Source organism: Trichogramma pretiosum, unplaced genomic scaffold, assembly GCF_000599845.2.
Source record: "Trichogramma pretiosum strain Unisexual culture from Peru unplaced genomic scaffold, Tpre_2.0 scaffold3, whole genome shotgun sequence".
Lineage (NCBI taxonomy): Eukaryota > Metazoa > Arthropoda > Insecta > Hymenoptera > Trichogrammatidae > Trichogramma > Trichogramma pretiosum.
Window position 1 is genome coordinate 2,040,041 of NW_019641698.1, and position 19,596 is coordinate 2,059,636.

Below are 19,596 nucleotides of genomic sequence, written 5' to 3' on the forward strand. Positions count from 1 at the left end.
ACATTGTCAGGATCTCTTGCAAGATCCACGAAAGCAGTGAACTCGACGAGCCTGAGTTTGTGTGTGGCTATGGCCCGACCTTCCCATGGTGGTGGCGGCTGTGTTTGAACCATTTCGCCGCTCGACACTGCAGTGGCTGGCTTGCCGGTGTACGTTGGCTGAGAGAACGGCTTGACATCTTGAGATGTGCCCGGTTGCAGGCCCGGCTGCCAAAATTGCTATAAACAGTAGATTCAAATTAAAATTTTGCTACTTTTCCCTATTTTATTGGAATTTCTTGTTTAGTCTATGGTATTTTCAGGTAAAAATTACGAGAAAATATAGACGCACAATTATGAGAACAAAATTTAATGTCAGTGCATGGAACTTTTTAGGAAGAACGATGAGCAAGAAATATACAGCAACTAAACAATGGATGGTAAACAAATTTTTGAAGCAAAAAATAGATTTTTTAAATAATATTAAAAGTCCAATGCCTGTTCAAGATAATGCTAACAATTAAAGAATATATTCAAAAGTGTGCGTTTACCACAAAACCGAATTGTTGAATAGTTGATTAATTTAGAATTTAAATGCTCCAGTAATATCTTTGGAATGTCAGTGTTATTGTACTCTATGTTGAATAAGTATTTAATGCCGGTTGTAAATTATTCTAAGGAAATATACGAAATTCCAATCACTAACAGAAAATTATAATTAATTTCATTAAACTAGGAAGCTCTACGTACTTGCCAACACCAGGGTTAGTAAAGCAAAAAATAAAAATTACCGTAGGATAGAATAAGTGTGTGAAGTTACGTAGAATGTATCCCAAAACAATAATATAATGCACAAAAGTATTGAATAATCGGCTCGTTGTGTCCATTTAAAATATTTTAATAATATTGTGTTTATTTAAATTATACGCTTTCAAAAATGTTAAAACGTAAACGTGCTTGATAAATTCACAAATCGAAAACACAAAATAGATCGAATGATATTTCATATCATCGCGTAATTATGAAATGACTGATAGTAAATAGACAGTTTACAATTAGAGGTACGGTCGATTCCGAATTAGATCGCCCCCCCCCCTTTTGTTATTGATCTGTGGAGATGAAGAGTATAATTTGTAAAAGCAAACAGAGAGCAGAAGCGTGAGCCGATCAAAAGCAAAATAAATAGTGTAAATGAGTGAATAATCTGAAGACAAAAAAAAATTATAAAATAAAAAAAATTATAAATGGAGTGAACCAAGGGCCACAGGACTTACCGTCGGGGGGTAGGACATGGGATCGGACGCGTGTAAGGGCGCGTGTAAGGATCCTGTCGAATCCGCGCAGCGGATCGCGATTCCGTTATGACCTTGACCATAATCAGGAGTATGTATTATTTGGGCGCTAGATAAACTAGTAGAGTAATGCAGCACCTTTTTTGTTTCCTCAGGGTTTTCGTCCTATCGTGATTATGGTTACAATCATTATAGTTTTTTTATTACTTTTTTTCTTTTCATTTAAATCAATATTTATTTTTCAGTATGAAGTATTAAATGAATGAATTCACGCAGATAAGCCCGCACTCGTATTATTAATTTTGTTATTTTCATTTTAAAACCGAAAACATTTACACTGAAGATTTCTGATTGTAATGACTTTTTACATGGCACGCAGCGAAAAAAACGGAACAATTAAAAGATTATACCATGTTTCAAGTGCGCAGTGCATCAACAAGCTTTAATATAATTTTCATCGTGTTGAACGCATTGATAAAATTTACTCATTTTTGTTCTATATTATATTTAAATATATGAGTACCGAGTGCACGTAGAGCACATGATCCGAGCACGCGTACCGTATATACATACTTTTTGATCTCAATTTACCTATACTCTCTCTCTTTTACTCGCGAATATATACAAAGCACTTGCGCAGTTTTGAAATACAATGTGTGTCGATGACGCGTTATATTATCCGCAAGCGTAAAGCTTGCAATGCGAGTGCATACATGCACGTATGCACACGTACACACACATTTATTGAATGCACATACCGGAGCCGTAAATTTTTCAAACGGCCATACACATAAGTACTCTCGACGAAATACCGTAGCAGAGCAGAGCATATCTATAATACGCATCGTATACTGAATTATATAGTCCTAAAAGTGCGCCGGCTCCATACGGAGAAAGAGAGAGAAATAGAAAGAGCCTGTTTACAAGCGCAGCTTTTTTTTATCTCCAATCGTTTATTTTATTCATTTTTATAGAAGGAACTTTTTTTCGTACTAGCGATGCGTGCGCATAAGTTTAGTGAGTACAAAGTATAGAGTGTAAAAGAGCCGAGGAGTGCATTGTTTGTAACGTATAATACGGGGCGGGCGGAGTATGTGCGCGCAAAAAATTTACCTGCACGCACACATACGTAAACACGTACTCGCGAGCTTTTGAGCGCATACATCGTCGTGTGCGTGTATACACATAAAGAGCGAGAGAGAGAGAGAGAGAGATTGGCGTACATACAAACGGGAACGAGCTTTTTCAATTTGATTTTTTCGATAACCTTTTCGAAGTTGCAGCATGTGTGCTCGCGCCTATGCAAGAGGTGTGTACACGTACACGCGCGTGTGTATACACAGAAAGAGAGAAGAAACGAGAGATCGGATTTTAATTGAAAAATGCTTGACTTTTATTAACGCGCGTGGAAATACTGCACGCTCGAGATGTACATAGAACACCCGAGAGCTAGATCGAGAGAGAGAGAGAGAGAGAGAGAGGGGGAGAGGGTTCGCTCTGCGATAGAGAGATAGAAAGAATTCCAAGCGTGCGTACAAACGAAAATCTGCATCAACTCGAAATTAATTTGCTTAATTGAGAGGCGAGCGCGCACAAGAACGCACCCAAAGTACGCACACGTACCTATATTCATTTATAAAGCTCGATGAGAATTTCGAATATTTGCTAGTAGAATGAGAGCTCACGTGTTTGCGTTCGCGTGCATGGACTGCACACAAGCGCCGGATAAAGAGAGCGAAAGAGAAAGAGAGAGAAAGAGAGTAACCTCAGCCTTCAAAAATTAACACGGAAAATATATATTAAATCGTTCGTCATTAAAAGATCGGCTTTCATTTTTCAGGGGCATTTTTTTCAAATTTGACGCACTCGAATAACGTTTGAGCCGCTCGTTTTACGATATAATTATGGTCGAATTTTTCCTCGGAGCCGGGAAAAGCTTTTCCGACCGTAATTGCATGTGCACGCGCGTGATAGAGCGCGCGCGAGAGAGAGAGAATTTAAAATTGGTTACGCAGAAATTCTAACTAGTTAAACAATGTCAAACATTCGCGCGGTTATCGAATGGGCTAATGAGGGTTACTATTGGTATTTTCGTGTTTGTATGTTGCAAATGTGTGAATAAAATTGAACCAGATGGTAATAGAAAATTTTAATGAAAATTTAATTTTAATTATTGAACGCAATAAATCGCTTTGATGGAATAAACTGACGATCGAAAAGTGCTAATTGAAACTCATTAAAAAGCTCTACGGCCCGACTCTCGTGCCAATATTCATTCTCGGTCGTTCCCTTCACATTTTTAGATATTTTCTCATTATCCGCTCGTTTTCTAGCGTTGAGTTATCTACTTTTTTGCACACTCATGCTGAAGCATCGCTTCGTTTACTACTACCAAATGTTGAAATGCATTATCTGTGCAAGCTTCCTAACAACCTTTTATTTATTATTCACCATGATTTTTTGGAAAATTTTACCGATAATTTAGTAGTAATTTAACCTGCGAATTCAATTGTTTTATACGTCAATTTGTAGACTCGCGCGCGTTGTGTTCATTTTTACGCTTGATTAACGCGATTTACATAGATGCACCGAAACAGTCGACTATGGCACGTGTGTTGGGCGGGAAAGTGCAACGAACCGTAAGAAGCTCGATTCCGCACCGTAGCTATTTGGTAATATATTTACAGATAAAACATTTAATTGCGATACTCCAGTTATTTTCGGGCTAACTTTCAATTGAAGTTGTTTTCTTTTTGCGTGTGAGTAAACTGAATGTTATAATTCGAATGAACAGAAATCAACAGTGTAAAGAGGTTGCGATGCCGAGTATTTGTATAAAGCCATTGTTCAGGGATTTGCCTTTGTAGTGTGCACTGTGCAAAAAATATTATCAAATCTACGGTCAAGCTTTGATTCAAAAATAAATAATGCGTGAAAAAAAAAATTCAATCAACAAAGAAGCCAACTACGACATTTAGACTTAATAAATTGTGTACTTAGTGTGCAACTATTATATATTGCTCTAATGCGTGCGGCTATATGTGTAATTCAAGAATAATAATCTACCAAATGTTTTACTGAATAAGTGAACGAAAGCTCTACTTACCACTTTGAGCTTTGCCTGGATCTCGCGTAGTTTCCTTCTGGCGAGCACCTGTATGTGGGACGATACTTGCTTGCGCGTTCTCGTTTTGCCAGTCCTTAACTTGATATACCGGGCTATGAGCTCGTTGCGTCCTGTAAACAATAAACGAACGTCCATAAGAAAAAGAAGAAAAGAAAAACCACAAATATATAAGCCTAGCAGGCTCACCGCTCACTTGTGGAATTTCACTTTTTGCGTGTTACGATATGGTCGGTTTCGCGCCGACCTTTCAAAGAGAAAGAGAGAAAGAACGCAGGCGCGCGCTCGGCAAATAATAACTCCTAAAAGATCTCCTCGTTAATGGCTCGCGTTATTCGGCGCGCACGGGGCAGAAAAATATAGAAAATGAAAGAAGTTTACCAAGAAAACTCATCAATTTGCAATCTCAGGGCGAAATCGTAGGATTTCTACCTAAAAACGATCGTGGCTCTCGCACCGATTTCGCTCGCTCGCTTGCCTCTGTAAAATTAGGTGCATTATACACACGCTATATAGATATGTATAGACCTTGGCCAAGTAGTGTGGCGTAGCGCCTTCTTCTTCTACTTCGTCTTCTTCGTCTTCTTCCACGAAGTACTACTTCTTCTTGGCACGTGAATTATCAGCTCTTAAAGCGGAAGCACATAATTGCTAGGCTACTGGCTTATAGCGACTATGCGACGATAAGAGTTGGCTAAACGCGCGCGAGTTGGAAACTTTATACCTGCGCGCCGCCGCCGCCGCCGCCGCTAGTTCGCATACGTATATAGCGCATGTATAGATAAACCGATGCGCGCACCTATAACGGTATACACTCTTCTATATCTATAAGACGTGGTATACGCTGCAACAACCCCCGTGGAATTTTTTTTCTCTCTTCCAGGCGAGAGTCCAGCAGGCAGCGAGAAAAATACAAGTGGAAGAAGACGAACGAGGAGAAAAGTTACTCATCGCGAGGGCGCATTGTTTCGTGCATTATTTTAATCGTCCGGGAGAAGGACCAGTTTTGAAGTTTTGCAACTCGTGCGAGCGCATCGAAAAAAAGACAAGCGCAGCTAGCGCAGGACTCCGCGTAAGAGAGCGCAAGCCAAGGAATGCGCGCGTTAACCCGGCCCCCGTCGAGCTTCGGGATAATAAACGCGAGCGCGCGACCAACTTTCTCGCAAGCTCGGGGTCACGTAATACGTATATATAAAAAAAGCGTTAGCTTTAGACGTACACACACACACACGCTCACGAACATAAGTCTGGGCTCGACTGCTAGGATTATAAAGCGCATCATAAGGAAGTCCCCTTCTTCTATACGCGGGCAGCTCAAGCTCGCGTACGGCGTTGTTCACTCTTTTGGCGCTTGCGAGAAATATGCACAAACTTCGCCGCGAAAGCTTTATAAATAGGAGATTCCAAAAGTTTTATGATGAGATGCATAAACTATCTCTCTCTGTGTGGCTGCCGCATGGGAACCTTTCGTTCTTGCTAGCTCGAGCTCTCGCATATGTGCGTCGCAGCAGCAGCAGCGGCGGTGTGTGGTGGTGGTGGTAGCTATGAAATACCTCTTAAAAATATGCGCTTCATCGCTGGAGAATAATGTCAAAAGTGCATATCGCGTCTTTGTCCCAGGCTTGTTGTCTTGATGTTACGTATAATGTGGAGCGCGCTAGACGTTTTTTCCATATTCTATACATAGGCTTTTGCGCTCACGGCTAGGCTGCTGGCTGCCATGCGCCGCATCGTTTTTGCGCTTGTTTTCTGCGATGGAAAATAAGTCACGCAATTTAGCTCTCACCTCGCTGTGTTGCTGCTGCTGCTACTCGGGTTAGTCGTCGTCGTCGTATAGCAGTCGTGGCGCCAACGCCGCGCGCCGAGGGAAAATTTAATATTCTCTCGTCTATAGCTCAAGCCAGGCTTTCGCGTTCGTTCGTTCGCTCGCGCGCACGTTCTTCTTTGAAGATTTCCTCCGTCGCCCGTACTGCTCTAGCTACATAGCACTCCTTCCCTCCCTCACCCTCTCTCATCCACTCGCTCTATCTCTATCTCTCTCTCTCTCTTTCTCTCTTTCTTCGCTCGTACTATCGTCTTTTATCCTTCCTTCACTTATCAACCTTCAGCCTTGCCTCTGATTCCTTTAATGAATTTTCTGGCTAGTGGTAGTAGTAGCAGCAGCAGCAGATAGAAGCACCTCCGTAGCTTCAACGGCTTCGATACGTTATTGAACTTTGCCGATGGATACGCGCTGATGAAATTAATTGTACTACGCAGTTGAGAGAGAGCTGGCTCAACGAGAATATATCTGTACATAGTCTATACGAGTTTCGCACAGAACTTCTCTCGTTTATAAGACAATACATAAAGAATGTTTATACATCGCTTCTTTACTGCCGCTGCCGCTGCTGCTGTTGCTACTTTTGCTTTAGCCGAGTAATTACAAAACTGATATGAATAAAACAAGGGGGGCAGAAACGTATAAGAATATTTTCTTCAATTCAGCTCGATTTTCCATTGATTTTTCGAGTACAAATTGCGCTTCAAGTTTGCGAGCGAGGCAAAAAAGCGTACATATAACCTTATATACTACAGCGGCAAGCGCCGAATGTGCCTTCGCAAGAGCGAGAGAGAGAAAGAGGAAGCTCCATCGCAAAGAGAAAAAGTGTTACAATGCCGAAAGTTTGAATAGCCAAGCAAAGTTGAAGCCATTATCTGGCTCACGATTTATATAGTTGAGCGATCAGAGTTAATTAGGTACTTGACTCGAGCGGCGCTAATGAAAGGCTTGTACTTGAGGCCTGATTTGAGGAGATGTACCTGTGTTATAGAGCGTATCAACGTCTCTGAAGTCGCGCGACGTCGCACGTGTGCTTAATTTGTGATTTCGTAGCTTCAAAAAAGAATTCGTCTCGTCAAACGTATTCGTTAGAAGAAAAAATCAGAGCACGCTGCATCGGGTGTCTCTCGGCATGCTGAAAAAAATCATAAGAAAAAAGAACAGCAAAAAAAAAAGGCAAAAAAAGTTTGCTATCGCGTAGAGATTACAGCTGCGGGGCGGTGGCGCATTTACATTCAATTCGCGAAGGTTCGATTCTAACCGAGAGACGCGCGAGTGCGCGTACGGGCGTGGGTGGATGTTAATGCGCCTCTTTGCCAGCTGTTTCGGCTAAGAGAAAGCGCGGAAGGCAGTACTGTAGCGCGCGGAACAGCAAGCGCAAGCAAGGGCTGCTTCTGCTGCTGCTGCCGCGCGCCAGCCGGAGCGAAGCGAGCAGAGGAAAATATCCGAGATTCCGAGCAAACCACGCGATGACTCAATTTCGCAAAAGACCGTTAAATGGCTTTAGCCTATGAAGTCTTACGCCTTACGCGCGGCGTGCGGATTCTTCTTCGTCTGAAGGACTACCTAAGCTGCCGCCCCCGCCCCCGCGCGCCCCATTTTATACACGCGTATATATATATATATGGAAGAAGGATCAGAGATAGAAGCTGCTGCGAAGCTCGCTCGCGTCTATGTACTACGCTTTTGCGCGGCAGTGGTACTGTATAAACAAGAGAAGAATTGGGGAAAGGGGAATTGTGTATAAGGAGATGTAAGACGATTTTTCAGTTTGCTCTGTGCACCGAGAGCAATGCGAGGAGCTATATCGCTGGGATTGAACGGCATTGTTCGAATAGCTCGCAGACGGATCATACAAATATTATATACTAATCGAAAGGCAAAAGATGGAGGAAAAAGGTCACATGAAAACGTATACGCAGCGTGTTTATTATTGCGTAGAACAATACCATGTACTTCGAAATTCAATTTGAAGACTGTCTCGTTCTTACCCGCGTCGACTCGTCTCTCGATTTTTCGCATCGACGCACGAGTACACTACGAAGTGCGTCAGTCATAATACACCACTCGTGAGGAGTCGCGTTGGAGTATTAAAAGAATAAGCAGAAGGAGAGGAAACGTCGCCTTGCGATAAGGGCAAGTACCGTCGTAAGTAGCGCGTCGTCGCCATGTGCGGCTACAGACCGAACACGAGCTCTTATAAGGAGGCCAGTAGTATAACAAACAGCAGCATCAAGGAGCCTGTACAATACAAGCTTACACGCGGGACCGAAAAGAGAGTCGCGGTATCAAGTCTCGCGTAATGCCGCGCGCGTGTGTATCGGTGCAGGGGAAGCGGCGCAGCGCGGTAGGGGGCAATTAACGTAAATCACTCGACCAATGCTCAATTTAACAAGATGGGCTATTACACGAAGGGTTGGTATATATAGCTCGGATGCGTTCGACGGTCGCAGAGAGCAGCACGGCGGGCGCCGGGGTGCAGCGAGCGAGGCAATATAGACGCGCGCGAGGCAGCAGATCGAGCGACTCAAGAGAGAGAGAGAGAGAGAGAGCACACACATGGGACTACTACGCTACTGCTTTCCTGTATTCGCTGCATAACACAAATGGCCGATTATCTTTCGTGTTTATATTGTACCGTTGGTTTTCATCGTATTATGTACTCGTGAGCTTAGACATCGCATATTGTGTCAGGCGCGCGACTCGTATACAGCCTTGCCGAGATGCACAATCGAAGACGAGCATATCGCGCATCGAGGCGCCCAGAACGCATAAAGACGCGAGCTTCAATTCTTCCTTGGTATAATCTGAGCGGACGCGTTGGAAGAGCGTGAAAATAAAAGGGAAAAGTATATCAACACAGACACTCGCGTATACGAGCGCAAGGGGTAAAAATTGAAATAAAAAACAAACGGCATCGCGCTCGGCGCATGTATAACATAAAAATAAGCTCCGACGGCTAATCATATAAATAATACAAGTCATTGTTCAGCTGCGCGCGTATTTATCGTATACACGTACGCGTACACGTATGCAGACGTACACCGCGGAGCGCGCATATATATAAGGCCCACGCGTTCGTTCGTAAGTCTAAAATTACAATGCTCGTATATATGCGTGTACGGTATACACATGCGACGACTGCGACGACTACGAGGTCGAGAAATTCTGCGTGCACACGTATACGTACACGCACATATACACACGCGTATACATAAGACCGAGCTGGGCTTGCAGCCATCTGGCCCTGGATATATGCGTATGTGTACGCGTCGCGTACATAATGCAGCGCGCGAGCGCGTAATGCATAATACGCGCGCGGTCGTCGTCTCGCTTTACAGTTGCGATGATGTCTCGCGCGCGCGTGTATTACGTCACGCCGAGTTCTGCGACCCCAGCAACGTTGCGTCGCGTGCTAAAAAAATATATCCTGTCTATCTGGAAATGCGCGGCTTTGTCGATTGCTAATTTATCCATCGTTTCACATTTTCAACAGATGTTTTTTCTTGCTTTCGTTCAATAAATAAATGTGTGTGCGATAAGCCCATGTAACAAATTAACATCGCTCACAGCCGATAGAGTAATTGGATTAGTACATTACGAGTCTCATACCCTCTTCGGTCAATTGTAATTCTTTCCCTCTTCTTCTTCTTCTTCTTTTTTTTTGTGAAAAAATGCAAGCTCTGGGTGACGCGCTTTATAATTATAGCGCGTAAGTCGAGCGCGAGAGGTCGCTTACACGGACTATAAAAACTTCATCAAACGTCATAAAAGCGACGGTGGCGGCGGCGACGAGCTGTGCAGGTCGGCCGACCGCGCGACGAGGGGCGTTTTGTTCGGTAATGAAGCCTCAGGGCCTTATCGCGTACAGACGCTCAGCTCTCTCTCTAACAATGCTCGGGGATCATAAAATTCGAGTCTCCTTCTCAATAGCGCGACACATTATCTTCGTGCTTGTATCTATAGCGATCTCCGCAAAAGACAAAAGTTTCGTTCCCTTCGCGTCGAGTCGTCGTCGTCGTCGTCGTCGTCGTCGTTTTATAAGTATAGTATAGCACACCAGCCGAACGATTTACGTTGCTGCTGACCTTTCGGGTTCGCGTCTTGGCGTCGACGCGCCGTCGACGTTGTTCCATCCATCTTCCTTTCTTTCCATTTTCTTCGGCAAAGAGAAAGAGAGAGAGAGAGAGAGGGAGCTTGTCTCGCACACACAAGCATAGGACTCTCTTTTTACGTGTGAGCGAGTAATGCGTATGGCGATAGTCACACATACACACGGACGCGTGCGTGAGTTCGCATAAAGCGAGTAAGCGAGTAAGCGAGAGAAAGAGAGACAATATAGCTGCGTCGTGTGTCGGGGCGATTCTGATCCCCGTACGCTAGTCGACGTCGTCGTACTATTACTACTAGCTGCTACTAGCAGTAGAATAAAGCGAGGAGACGCCAGTATAAGCGAGTGGTGGTAGTTGTACTAGTAGTAGTGGTAGTAGTAGGAGCCATAGGGCGCGCGCACGGAACAAGAGGTGCAGAGCGGCTGGTGGTAGTAGTAGTATAGCGACGCGCGGGGGCGACGGAGCCAGAGCGGAGAAGAGGGAAGGGGCTGCACACACACACACACACACACACTACGTGGGATGTGCAACGGAGCAGAGGCGCTGGATGCTAGAGGTATAGGGTGGCCAGCTGTCTCTCCGGCGCTCTCTGTTCACTAATTGCACATTCTTCGCATAGTTCCATAGCTCAGCAGTAGTATAGTGGAGGGTGAGCCTGCTACGCCAGCAGCGGCAGCAGCAGCACTACCAGCAGGAGAAGGGTGAGTTGGCGCTGCTGCCGTCCACATCCTGTGTGTCGAGCTTGAAATCCTCCCCCTTTGGCCCGCTTCCTGCCCACCCCCCTCGAGCGCGCGCGCCTAGTCGCTATCAGTCGCTATAGCTACTGCCGCCGCTTGCTGCTGCTGCTGCTACTGCTGCGTGCATTGTGCGCCCATGTGTCTGTGTGTATATTATACGCGTGTGCGTGTGTGTGTGCGCACCTCACCCTTAGAAACTTGTTTCTCTCTTTCTCGCTCGGCTCTCGCCGGCTCGTTCTACTTATTTGCGACATCCTAGGTATAGGAGTCGATTGTGTTTTGCTATTGGAGCGCTTTCAATATATGCCTCTCGAAGTCCGAGTATTTATACGATCTCACTGGTTGATAACAAAATTGACCAAAGATATTCTCGTGCTTTGAAATCGATCATCTACGTGCTCTCTTTTAAAAAGATTCATTCGATGAAATGCTAAAATCTATTACGACTCATCTTTCCGAGCCTCGACGCGCTCATAGCCATCATCGTCGCATGTACAGAGAGCGAGCGAGCGCGTGTGCGGCGTCTAGCGCAGTTGTGTGTCACATCTTGGCCGGACCATTACGCTCGGAGTTTAATTAAACCTCCCGCGGCCGAGATGTCAAAGGATAGCCGGTGCCGTGCACCGTAGTCGTTGTCGGTCGGACGGTCGGTCGTCGTCGTCGTCGTCGTCGCACACGCAAGACGGACAATGCGGACGCAGATTATTACATCGTCCTCGTTCTGTCCGAAGGAATATCTCCTGGGCAACGTCGAGTTGCTGCTGCCGCTGTGTGACATGCACTCGCTCTCTCTCTCTCTCTCTCTCTCTCTCTCTCGTTGGCAGTGTATGTGCGCTGCGCACTGTGTGGCTTGATTTCAATGGGAAGACGCTATTATATATACACGCGCCGCAGCGTACTGTTACTCGAATTAATTTTAACTCCCGTGATTAAAATTTAACGCTCGCTTCATGCTTTTTTGAATTAATTATAACTTTTTTACAGCCGAGTGCGTGTACGCGTGTACAGCCGCGTCTCCACCACCGCCTCTGTATGTGTATTTGCTCTTTGAATAAATTTGTTGTTTGCCTAGACAAAATTCAGCGTGGGCGCGCGCCCGTCGAAAACTCGGTTAATTTGCGCAAAATATTTCGCTTTTTTCAATTTTCCTCGGACGCGCGGTCACAGTATTACGTATAATACACATAGACCGCGGAGTTGTGAATTTGCGCCCCGCGTTCGTTTTATTCGTTGCGCTGCTTTGCTCCCTTCTTTCTCTCAATTTAGTGTGTCTGTGTGCATACAGTAGAGCGCGCCAACGCGAGCTCGTCATTTACTATTACGACTTGTGTATGTGCACACCGCTCGCAGCTCCTCTTTTTTATATTCACTCGCTATCACGCGCTGCCGTCTGTGTCTCTTGGGCGAAAAAACTTTTCGCGAAATAAAAGTCACATTCTCGCGGATTTTATCTTGTTTTACCCTTACATTGTTCCACGCTTGCTTGCGCACACGAGGAGAGGAGGGCTGTGTGTTCGCTTCTTCTTCTTTCTCGTTTTTTTTTTCGTTCTCCTTTCATACGTTTTGCCGCGGCCTCGCTCTTGTGCTTTGTCGCCTGCAATTTTTATATACTTCCAGCGTATTACTGCCTTGTGAGATACTGCGCCGGACAATACTTTCACCCCAAGCCGCTCTACTGACGCTAGAAACGTATATTATATATTTTGTGAAATGAAATACGCGCATCAACTTTTTTTCTTATAAACCTGCGAGAAATGCGAGCAAAGTAACAATTCTCGAATACTGCAGTTGTGCGTATGTATTAAGATTCTCGACGTTTGTAAAAAGTGTGTGCTCATAATTAAGCGACCCCTGTGTATCGTTTGATTTTATATATATATATAAAACGTAATACCCGCTTTTTCAATTATGAATATTATTTTATCGTTGAAGGTATAATTTTCGCAGTTTCGCGCGCTATATTCCTTACTTCTTTTCTTCTCCTGCATCCAAGTTCGTTTGTTGCTGGGGATGTATACGTGTTTGCATTTAACCTAAATTCCTTAAGAATTGAGAGAGAGAGAGAACTGGCGCTACCGCTTCTGCTGCTGCTGCTGCTTCTGCTACTGCTTGGATGAAACTATGTAAAATAGTTGGGCCAAGTATGCGAGAACTGTGCGAGTACAGAGCGTATATAGATATATGTATACATTACGCGCTTTGCTCTTATTGCTCGGAGAAAGAGGAAGAAAGAAAAAAAATCAGGATGGAATAAAAAGGAGGATGAGTATATCGAGCTTGAATATATTCTAATAAGCTGTGCGTTTAAGATCGCCACTTTTTCTATATCGTGCCTCGGCCGACCGAGAAACTCGATCAAAAGCTCCATTTTCTAAACTCTCGCGTGAGAGACTCTTTATGGCCTTGACTGCATTGACATTTTCCGTAATCAAACGTCCATTAAACGCTTACAGGCTTTATTTACTTGGAAGCTTACTTTGGAGCTTTGACTATTGTCTGAAGTGTAGCGGGTGCTTGTGCTGCGCTCGCGTGCTACTAGCACCGTCGTCGCCTGCGCGTGCCGTCTCGTTTTTAAAAATGAAAAGGAAAATCTTATGAAAGTAATTTTAAGCTCCATAAGGTTTTAAGAGCTTTCGCACAAAGGCAAGACGAAGAAGCGCTTTGAGTTGCGAGTTTACCCGAGGTATTTTAATTAGAGGTACTGGGGAAACCAAAGACGCTGTCTTCATAATTAATGCATGAAAATAGTAGCGCATCAAGATTATGCTTTAATAAATTTTCGTGCGACTCGTGACAAGCTGCGGAAAAACCAAGATTAATTTATAATTCAGACTAGTCGGATCTCCTTATGCGCAGCTACTTTTGTGTTATTGAATTGTACGCGTGTATGGTAATAAAGGTATAACGGTTTATGAAAATGCAATAAAATCTCCCTGTGCAGATGTTTTCTTTTTTACAAACATCCCTGAAATATGAAGAAATTCTAATCGCATTTGCGAGTATCATAATTGTAAAAAAGTGGATAAAAAGGCTTATTTTTTTATTCAAGTGCATTTGTGTCATGTACACGTTGTAAAATCAAAAGTAAAATTACTATGTATTCTTCTGTTTTTAAAGTCAAAAGAACAATAATTATAATAACAAGCAAGTTTTGATCCTCTAACATACAGGCTTCACAATTAAAATTAAACAGCAATCCGTATAGTCGAATGATGGGTGAATATAAGCTACTGCATATACCAATAAAGCAGAAATGAATAAGCGGAAGAATCCAGCCTCGAAATTTCTCTAAAGATATAATTGCGACACGCATGAGAGTTTTTAATATTAATTTCGACGCGCGTTAAAGATAGGGCAAGTGCGTTTGAATATTTGTAGAATTTTATCCTGAAAAATGCATTTATTAAATTTCACGTAAATTGCAAGTTTCAATGAAAATGAAAAATGCCTTACAGAGACAGAGACATTTTTTTTAAATTTAGTACATCGACCAAGTGAAAATTGTCATACGTAGCAAATGCTTATCAACAGAAATCCTTCGTAATAATAAATAATGGAAGAATTTAATCATGCGATTCATTGAAAAATATAATAAATTTGCGGCGAAAAAGAAAATTATTCTCACGAGACTGGGAGGATAAAGGCAACAAGTTGTGCATATAAACACATAGCAGCAGGTATAAAGCTCTCAATCACGTATGGGTTGAAGGAAAAAAATCGGGCATAACTGCTGGCGTTGACCAGCGGCAGCAGCATCAGCAACTATGCGCGCCGCGAAGATTGTTCAAGGTTTACGTGCTCGCGCTTGCAGAGAGCAAGCTTTTATCGTCCTCGTAAATCCGCGAGTGTATACCCGTATACGCGTGTGTGCGCTCTTACACGTACATCGTATACGCGTACACACACCCCCTCACTCGTTCGTCGCGATGTATAAACGCCAATAAATATATATGTATAATATAGCTATATAGAGTGTAAGGGAGAGCTTTAATCGCTTTTCATTTTACGAGCTTAGACTTTACGACGCGCTGTGAGAGCGAGAGAGAGAGAGAGAAGCGAAACTTGTGCGAGCCCAACGACGATGGTCAACGGGAAAATTCGTCGATTATGTCTCTATGGCGCGGTGCCGTTGTGTAGGTGATAATAGTTGCACCCGAGTGTAAAGAACGTTGAACACATAGGCTCTAGTTACAAGCTCCGAGGCTTTGTTCGGAATGAAAAGTAGAGTTCCTGAATTGCGAAGCGTGGCAATAATGATGGCGCAAAAATTGCGCTCGTGATAGAAGGCCGTGCTCGAGTCACGCTGAAATGCCAATTGCATCGAGAGCTTGAATTAAATCAAGGCCCGGGGCACGATACATAGTCGAGCAAAGATGAGGATTCTTCGTATCGGTTAACGATATCAAACAGCGCAAATCCTGCTGCAAAGGGTCGAAGTCAGCCAGCCAAGCCAGGCTGTACACTCGGCCGATGCGTATTATAGCACGCGCTTATTCAATGACCAGCCCACGCAGCGGAGACGTCACGCAACACGCGATCCTTGTATATATATGTAGCTCGCTTTCCTATAAAGGCACGCGCTCGGATCACGAATGAACGCCTTTTCACGCGGCAGGATACCGCGGGGCTCCCTGCCTAGCGGAAGGATCGAAGCTCGCGATACATGGCGTCCGGTCGGAAAAGAAGACTTGCAACGGAGCCAAGCTCGTATGTATACACGCGTTCGCTCGACCGGCTCATACGTGTACGTGTATGTGCAAGAAGTCACAAATAGTATAGCGATGATGTTGGTATAGTAATGGTGATAGTGGGTTCTCCCTCGAGAGGGGTCAACAACTCGATGATCGGATGCAACGTCACCGCAAAAGTTTACTCATCTACGAGAGAATAGAAGGATTGTACTTTTTGGGACAAAAATTTTATTCAGCAGTAAAATTAGCCGGAAGTCACAAATCATGAGTCAAAAAATTCATCCCGCCATTCATTTTACGTATGCATTATTTTCAATGAATAGAGCCTTTTAATAATTTTTCGACTGAAAAATTTCTGGATTTTATGAAGAATTATAATTTTTTTACAGAGTGTTACAGCCCAACAATAAAACTTCATCTTATCCGAGTATGTAATCTTTTCATTATGAAAGTTCAAGAATAACGATACGTTAAATTTTACCTTTGTTCAGTAAAAGCTCTGTGTTTTACAGTGTCTTGAATTTTTCGTTTCATTCAAGAGACTTGTTCACAATAAACGTAATCGGAAGAAAATCGATCTCGCTCAAGTAGCCAATTAAATCTTGGAACGACGGGTCAAATCTCGAAAACGCAAAAGACGCTGAGATGACGAAAAGGATTCGATATAAATCTACGAATTAAGAAACTTTTTCTCATATTGTAACATTCCCACTTTCTTAGACTCAAGATACACCCTCTTGGCTTTTTCGGTTCCTTTGTCCCCTAGACATCTTTCACTTTTGTCGCTTACTGCTGGTTCTGCTGCTCCTACTACTTTTACTGTCCGTCCGTTTAAAGGCGCGCATATAGGTATAGCAACAGCGGGCAAAGGACGCGATGCAAGAATATATAGCAACACATTTATTTCAGTCTCGCACCCTCTTCTTTTTCTTAGTTCTCGACCCGTAGTCGGAAGAGAGCTCCGAGTGTATGGAAGTTTGTTGCGAGCCTTTTCGTTTCTTATTATCTGTACTGGACATGCAAATATTGAATTTTTCCACACACGTACGACAGACACCCTCCGACACGTACACGAGCTTTTTCCCATTATATAAGAGTGCGAGGTCAAAACTCTCGACCAGAGCATTTGGGACGTAAAATGTAAAACGATTAGAACATAAAACGTTAACACTTCATGCTGAACGAGTTAATTGCAACATTAGAAAGATAGTTTGTAAACTCTTGAACTGAAACGCCATGTGACGTGCTTCCATGAAATTTGAAAAAAACAAAACATGTAGAAACTCTGTATTACTGTTGAATCATAGCTGCTATCTAGACTATATTGAATTTATCGAGTCGAGAGTTGAGCGTTATTGCAGCTTTCAGCTTTATTTTCCACTTGGCGAGTTATAGTAGTTGATTGATTTTTCGAAAATATGATCACGCTTTTGTACGTGTACGTGATACTGCCGGAGGAAAAATAGCAATTTACGACTGTTGCAAGAGAGCGAGAGAGAGAGAAATCTGCAAGCTCTATCAGAAAATGACTCTCCACCAATGAAAATGCTCTATAGACTCGGTGACAGCTCGAGCAAATAACTTGCTTTCTTTTTTCCTATATTCATCCAGGATGTACATGGAATATTAACGATTTCATTACTCAACGTATTAAAGATTTCATAAAATATTTACCGAGTGATTTTTTTTACTGATAGTTATCAAGGTTTACGAGGAATTTTTTGAATTCATTCAAGATAATACTTGGTGCGAATTTAGGGTGCACTCGAGCGCGTTTCAGAAGCACGAATTTCTCGTGAGGAGAGAAAAATACGTCCATTAGAAATTGCAAGCTGTACACGTCGATACGATTGCCGATGTGCATATGAAAAAGAAAAAGAAGCCGCTGGCTCAGCTAGCTGGACGAGTTAACTTTGGTATTCGTCGATAAAATTCTTTTGTCAAGTTCGGACTCGAATATATATTGTCCGCATAAGAAAAGGAGAGAGAGAGAGGGTTTCAGGGATGTATCGCAATAGGTCTCTTATGTACATGACAAGAAGAGCAATGAAATTATCTGCCTGCAGAAATAGAGAGCAACCTTATAGGCTTCGGTACAAGAGAGGCGACTCGACGCAGGGGTCGCTTTTGCCGTACATAGCTGCTGCTGGCCTGGCATTATTGCTTAGCTCGGAGTCTGCCTGCCTGTCTGCCTGTCCGTCCCTCTCTCTCTCTCTTTCTCCTCTCCGGCGGTGGTTATGGTCGTCGCAGGGGTGATATCGTCGTCACGCGGTCACGTAGACTGACCTCAGTAGCAGAGCAATAACACAGCTCCGAGAGACAGAAAGAGAGCTCTATGGCTGTGACTATGGCGACACACACACAGACACCCCGATATACGTTTACGCAGCTGACGCAAGTCTCGGAAGGGTGTGAACTCGTGAAAATATATATTTCGCTCGACTCGAGAGGGAGCTTACGAGGCGAGTTATTTTTATCAATCGTTTTTGATGACAACATCTCTCGAGAATCAAATGCGCTATACGAGGAGCTAGCCAATCGAATCCAAGTTAACTTGGTTTCGTAGCGATTAGGCGCGAGGCACATTCGGCCATACATTACTTGAATAAATATTTGAGCTTGCGAGTGTGTAGAAATGAAAAACGATTTGGCACTTACCGTACATCTTGCCCTCGTCGGAGAGGATAATTTTGCGACGACCGCATGGAGGATATATGGTGAGTGCTTCTTGGAAGCTCTGCTCGATATCCGGCGACCAGACGCCCTCAGCATCCGCTGCCGATAAGTCCTTTTCATCCTGTCAAAAGCCATCAAAGCCAAAGCGTCAGTCGATATGATCCATTACATGTTAGCGCGACTGCACCGAGCGCGTTCATTAATTATGTTACGCGTAGTGCAGATATCCGCGTGCACACAGCCGGCTGCTACAGCTTTGCTTTATACTATATATTGGCTTATCGTTTATCGATACAGAAGCTGCGCCGCACGCATAAACTTTCCGATACTCGCGCAACGCTAAGAAGAATCGAGACAACGAAGTAACTTGTATAATTTATCAAATTTATCAACAACATGTTCCGCAAGCTTCTCATAAATAATATTTACTTAATATATGTTTACAACTTTTAAAAGGAAAATTTTATGAACGCGAGCGCGAAAATCCAAAACTATACAATTATGTTCACGGGATGCACTTACATCACTGATGTCGCCAACGTCGAGATTTTTTGTATCCGAGCCGGTGCCGTTGGCGTCGGGCGGCGGCCCGGAACTTGCGGGTGTCCACGGTGAGGAAATGGTGTCGGCTGCAGCCACCGCACTGCCTGTAATACACAAAGTGAAGAAAAAAACTTTAATACTTTAATACATAGACGATATATGTGAAATATTTATCGTGTTATTGATCAATCGGCTTGTTTCGTTCACAATCAAAAGTCTTGCATATGCTATATATGTAACAATGTTCAAATTCTATGTATTCGGTCTCATATAATCAAGTGATTTCAAATGCAAACTATTTTTTTGTTTTCAACGGTAGTAAAAAAAGTACAACCCGTCGTGCTCACTCTTACTTTATAACTCATCTTGGAGTTGTGAAAGGTTTGGGCAATGCAGTGAGCGAGAGAGATGTAAATCGCTCGCGAGATAGGTAAATATAAAGTACGACGCGCGTAATCTATATAGAGAGCTTAGACGAGGGAGTTAAGGTAGGTCGGATGCTGAAATTTCGTGGAATTCTAAGACTGCGCGGAGGATTGTACCGAGTCAGGCATGTCAAAGATATGTACAATACACACACACACACACACACATGCCCGTGCGGGCGTATATACGTCGTAT

The 19,596-nt window shown here is 43.5% G+C and overlaps 1 protein-coding gene across 5 annotated transcripts in view; it reads right to left on the reverse strand.

Annotated features, from left to right (window-relative positions):
• Positions 1-19,596, reverse strand: part of LOC106650535 (protein scalloped) — a 121,235-nt gene that overhangs the window by 1,457 nt on the left and 100,182 nt on the right. For 4 of the 5 annotated variants that reach the window (XM_014368590.2, XM_014368593.2, XM_014368588.2 and 1 more), the window contains exons 3-7: positions 18,955-19,079; positions 18,415-18,553; positions 4,377-4,507; positions 1,253-1,435; positions 3-218 (exon numbers count right to left, since the gene is read on the reverse strand). In XM_014368590.2, coding sequence (XP_014224076.1) covers positions 3-218; positions 1,253-1,435; positions 4,377-4,507; positions 18,415-18,553; positions 18,955-19,079 — 794 coding nt within the window. The remainder of the gene's footprint in view (positions 1-2; positions 219-1,252; positions 1,436-4,376; positions 4,508-18,414; positions 18,554-18,954; positions 19,080-19,596) is intronic. The other variant, XM_023462475.1, reaches the window with a different exon arrangement.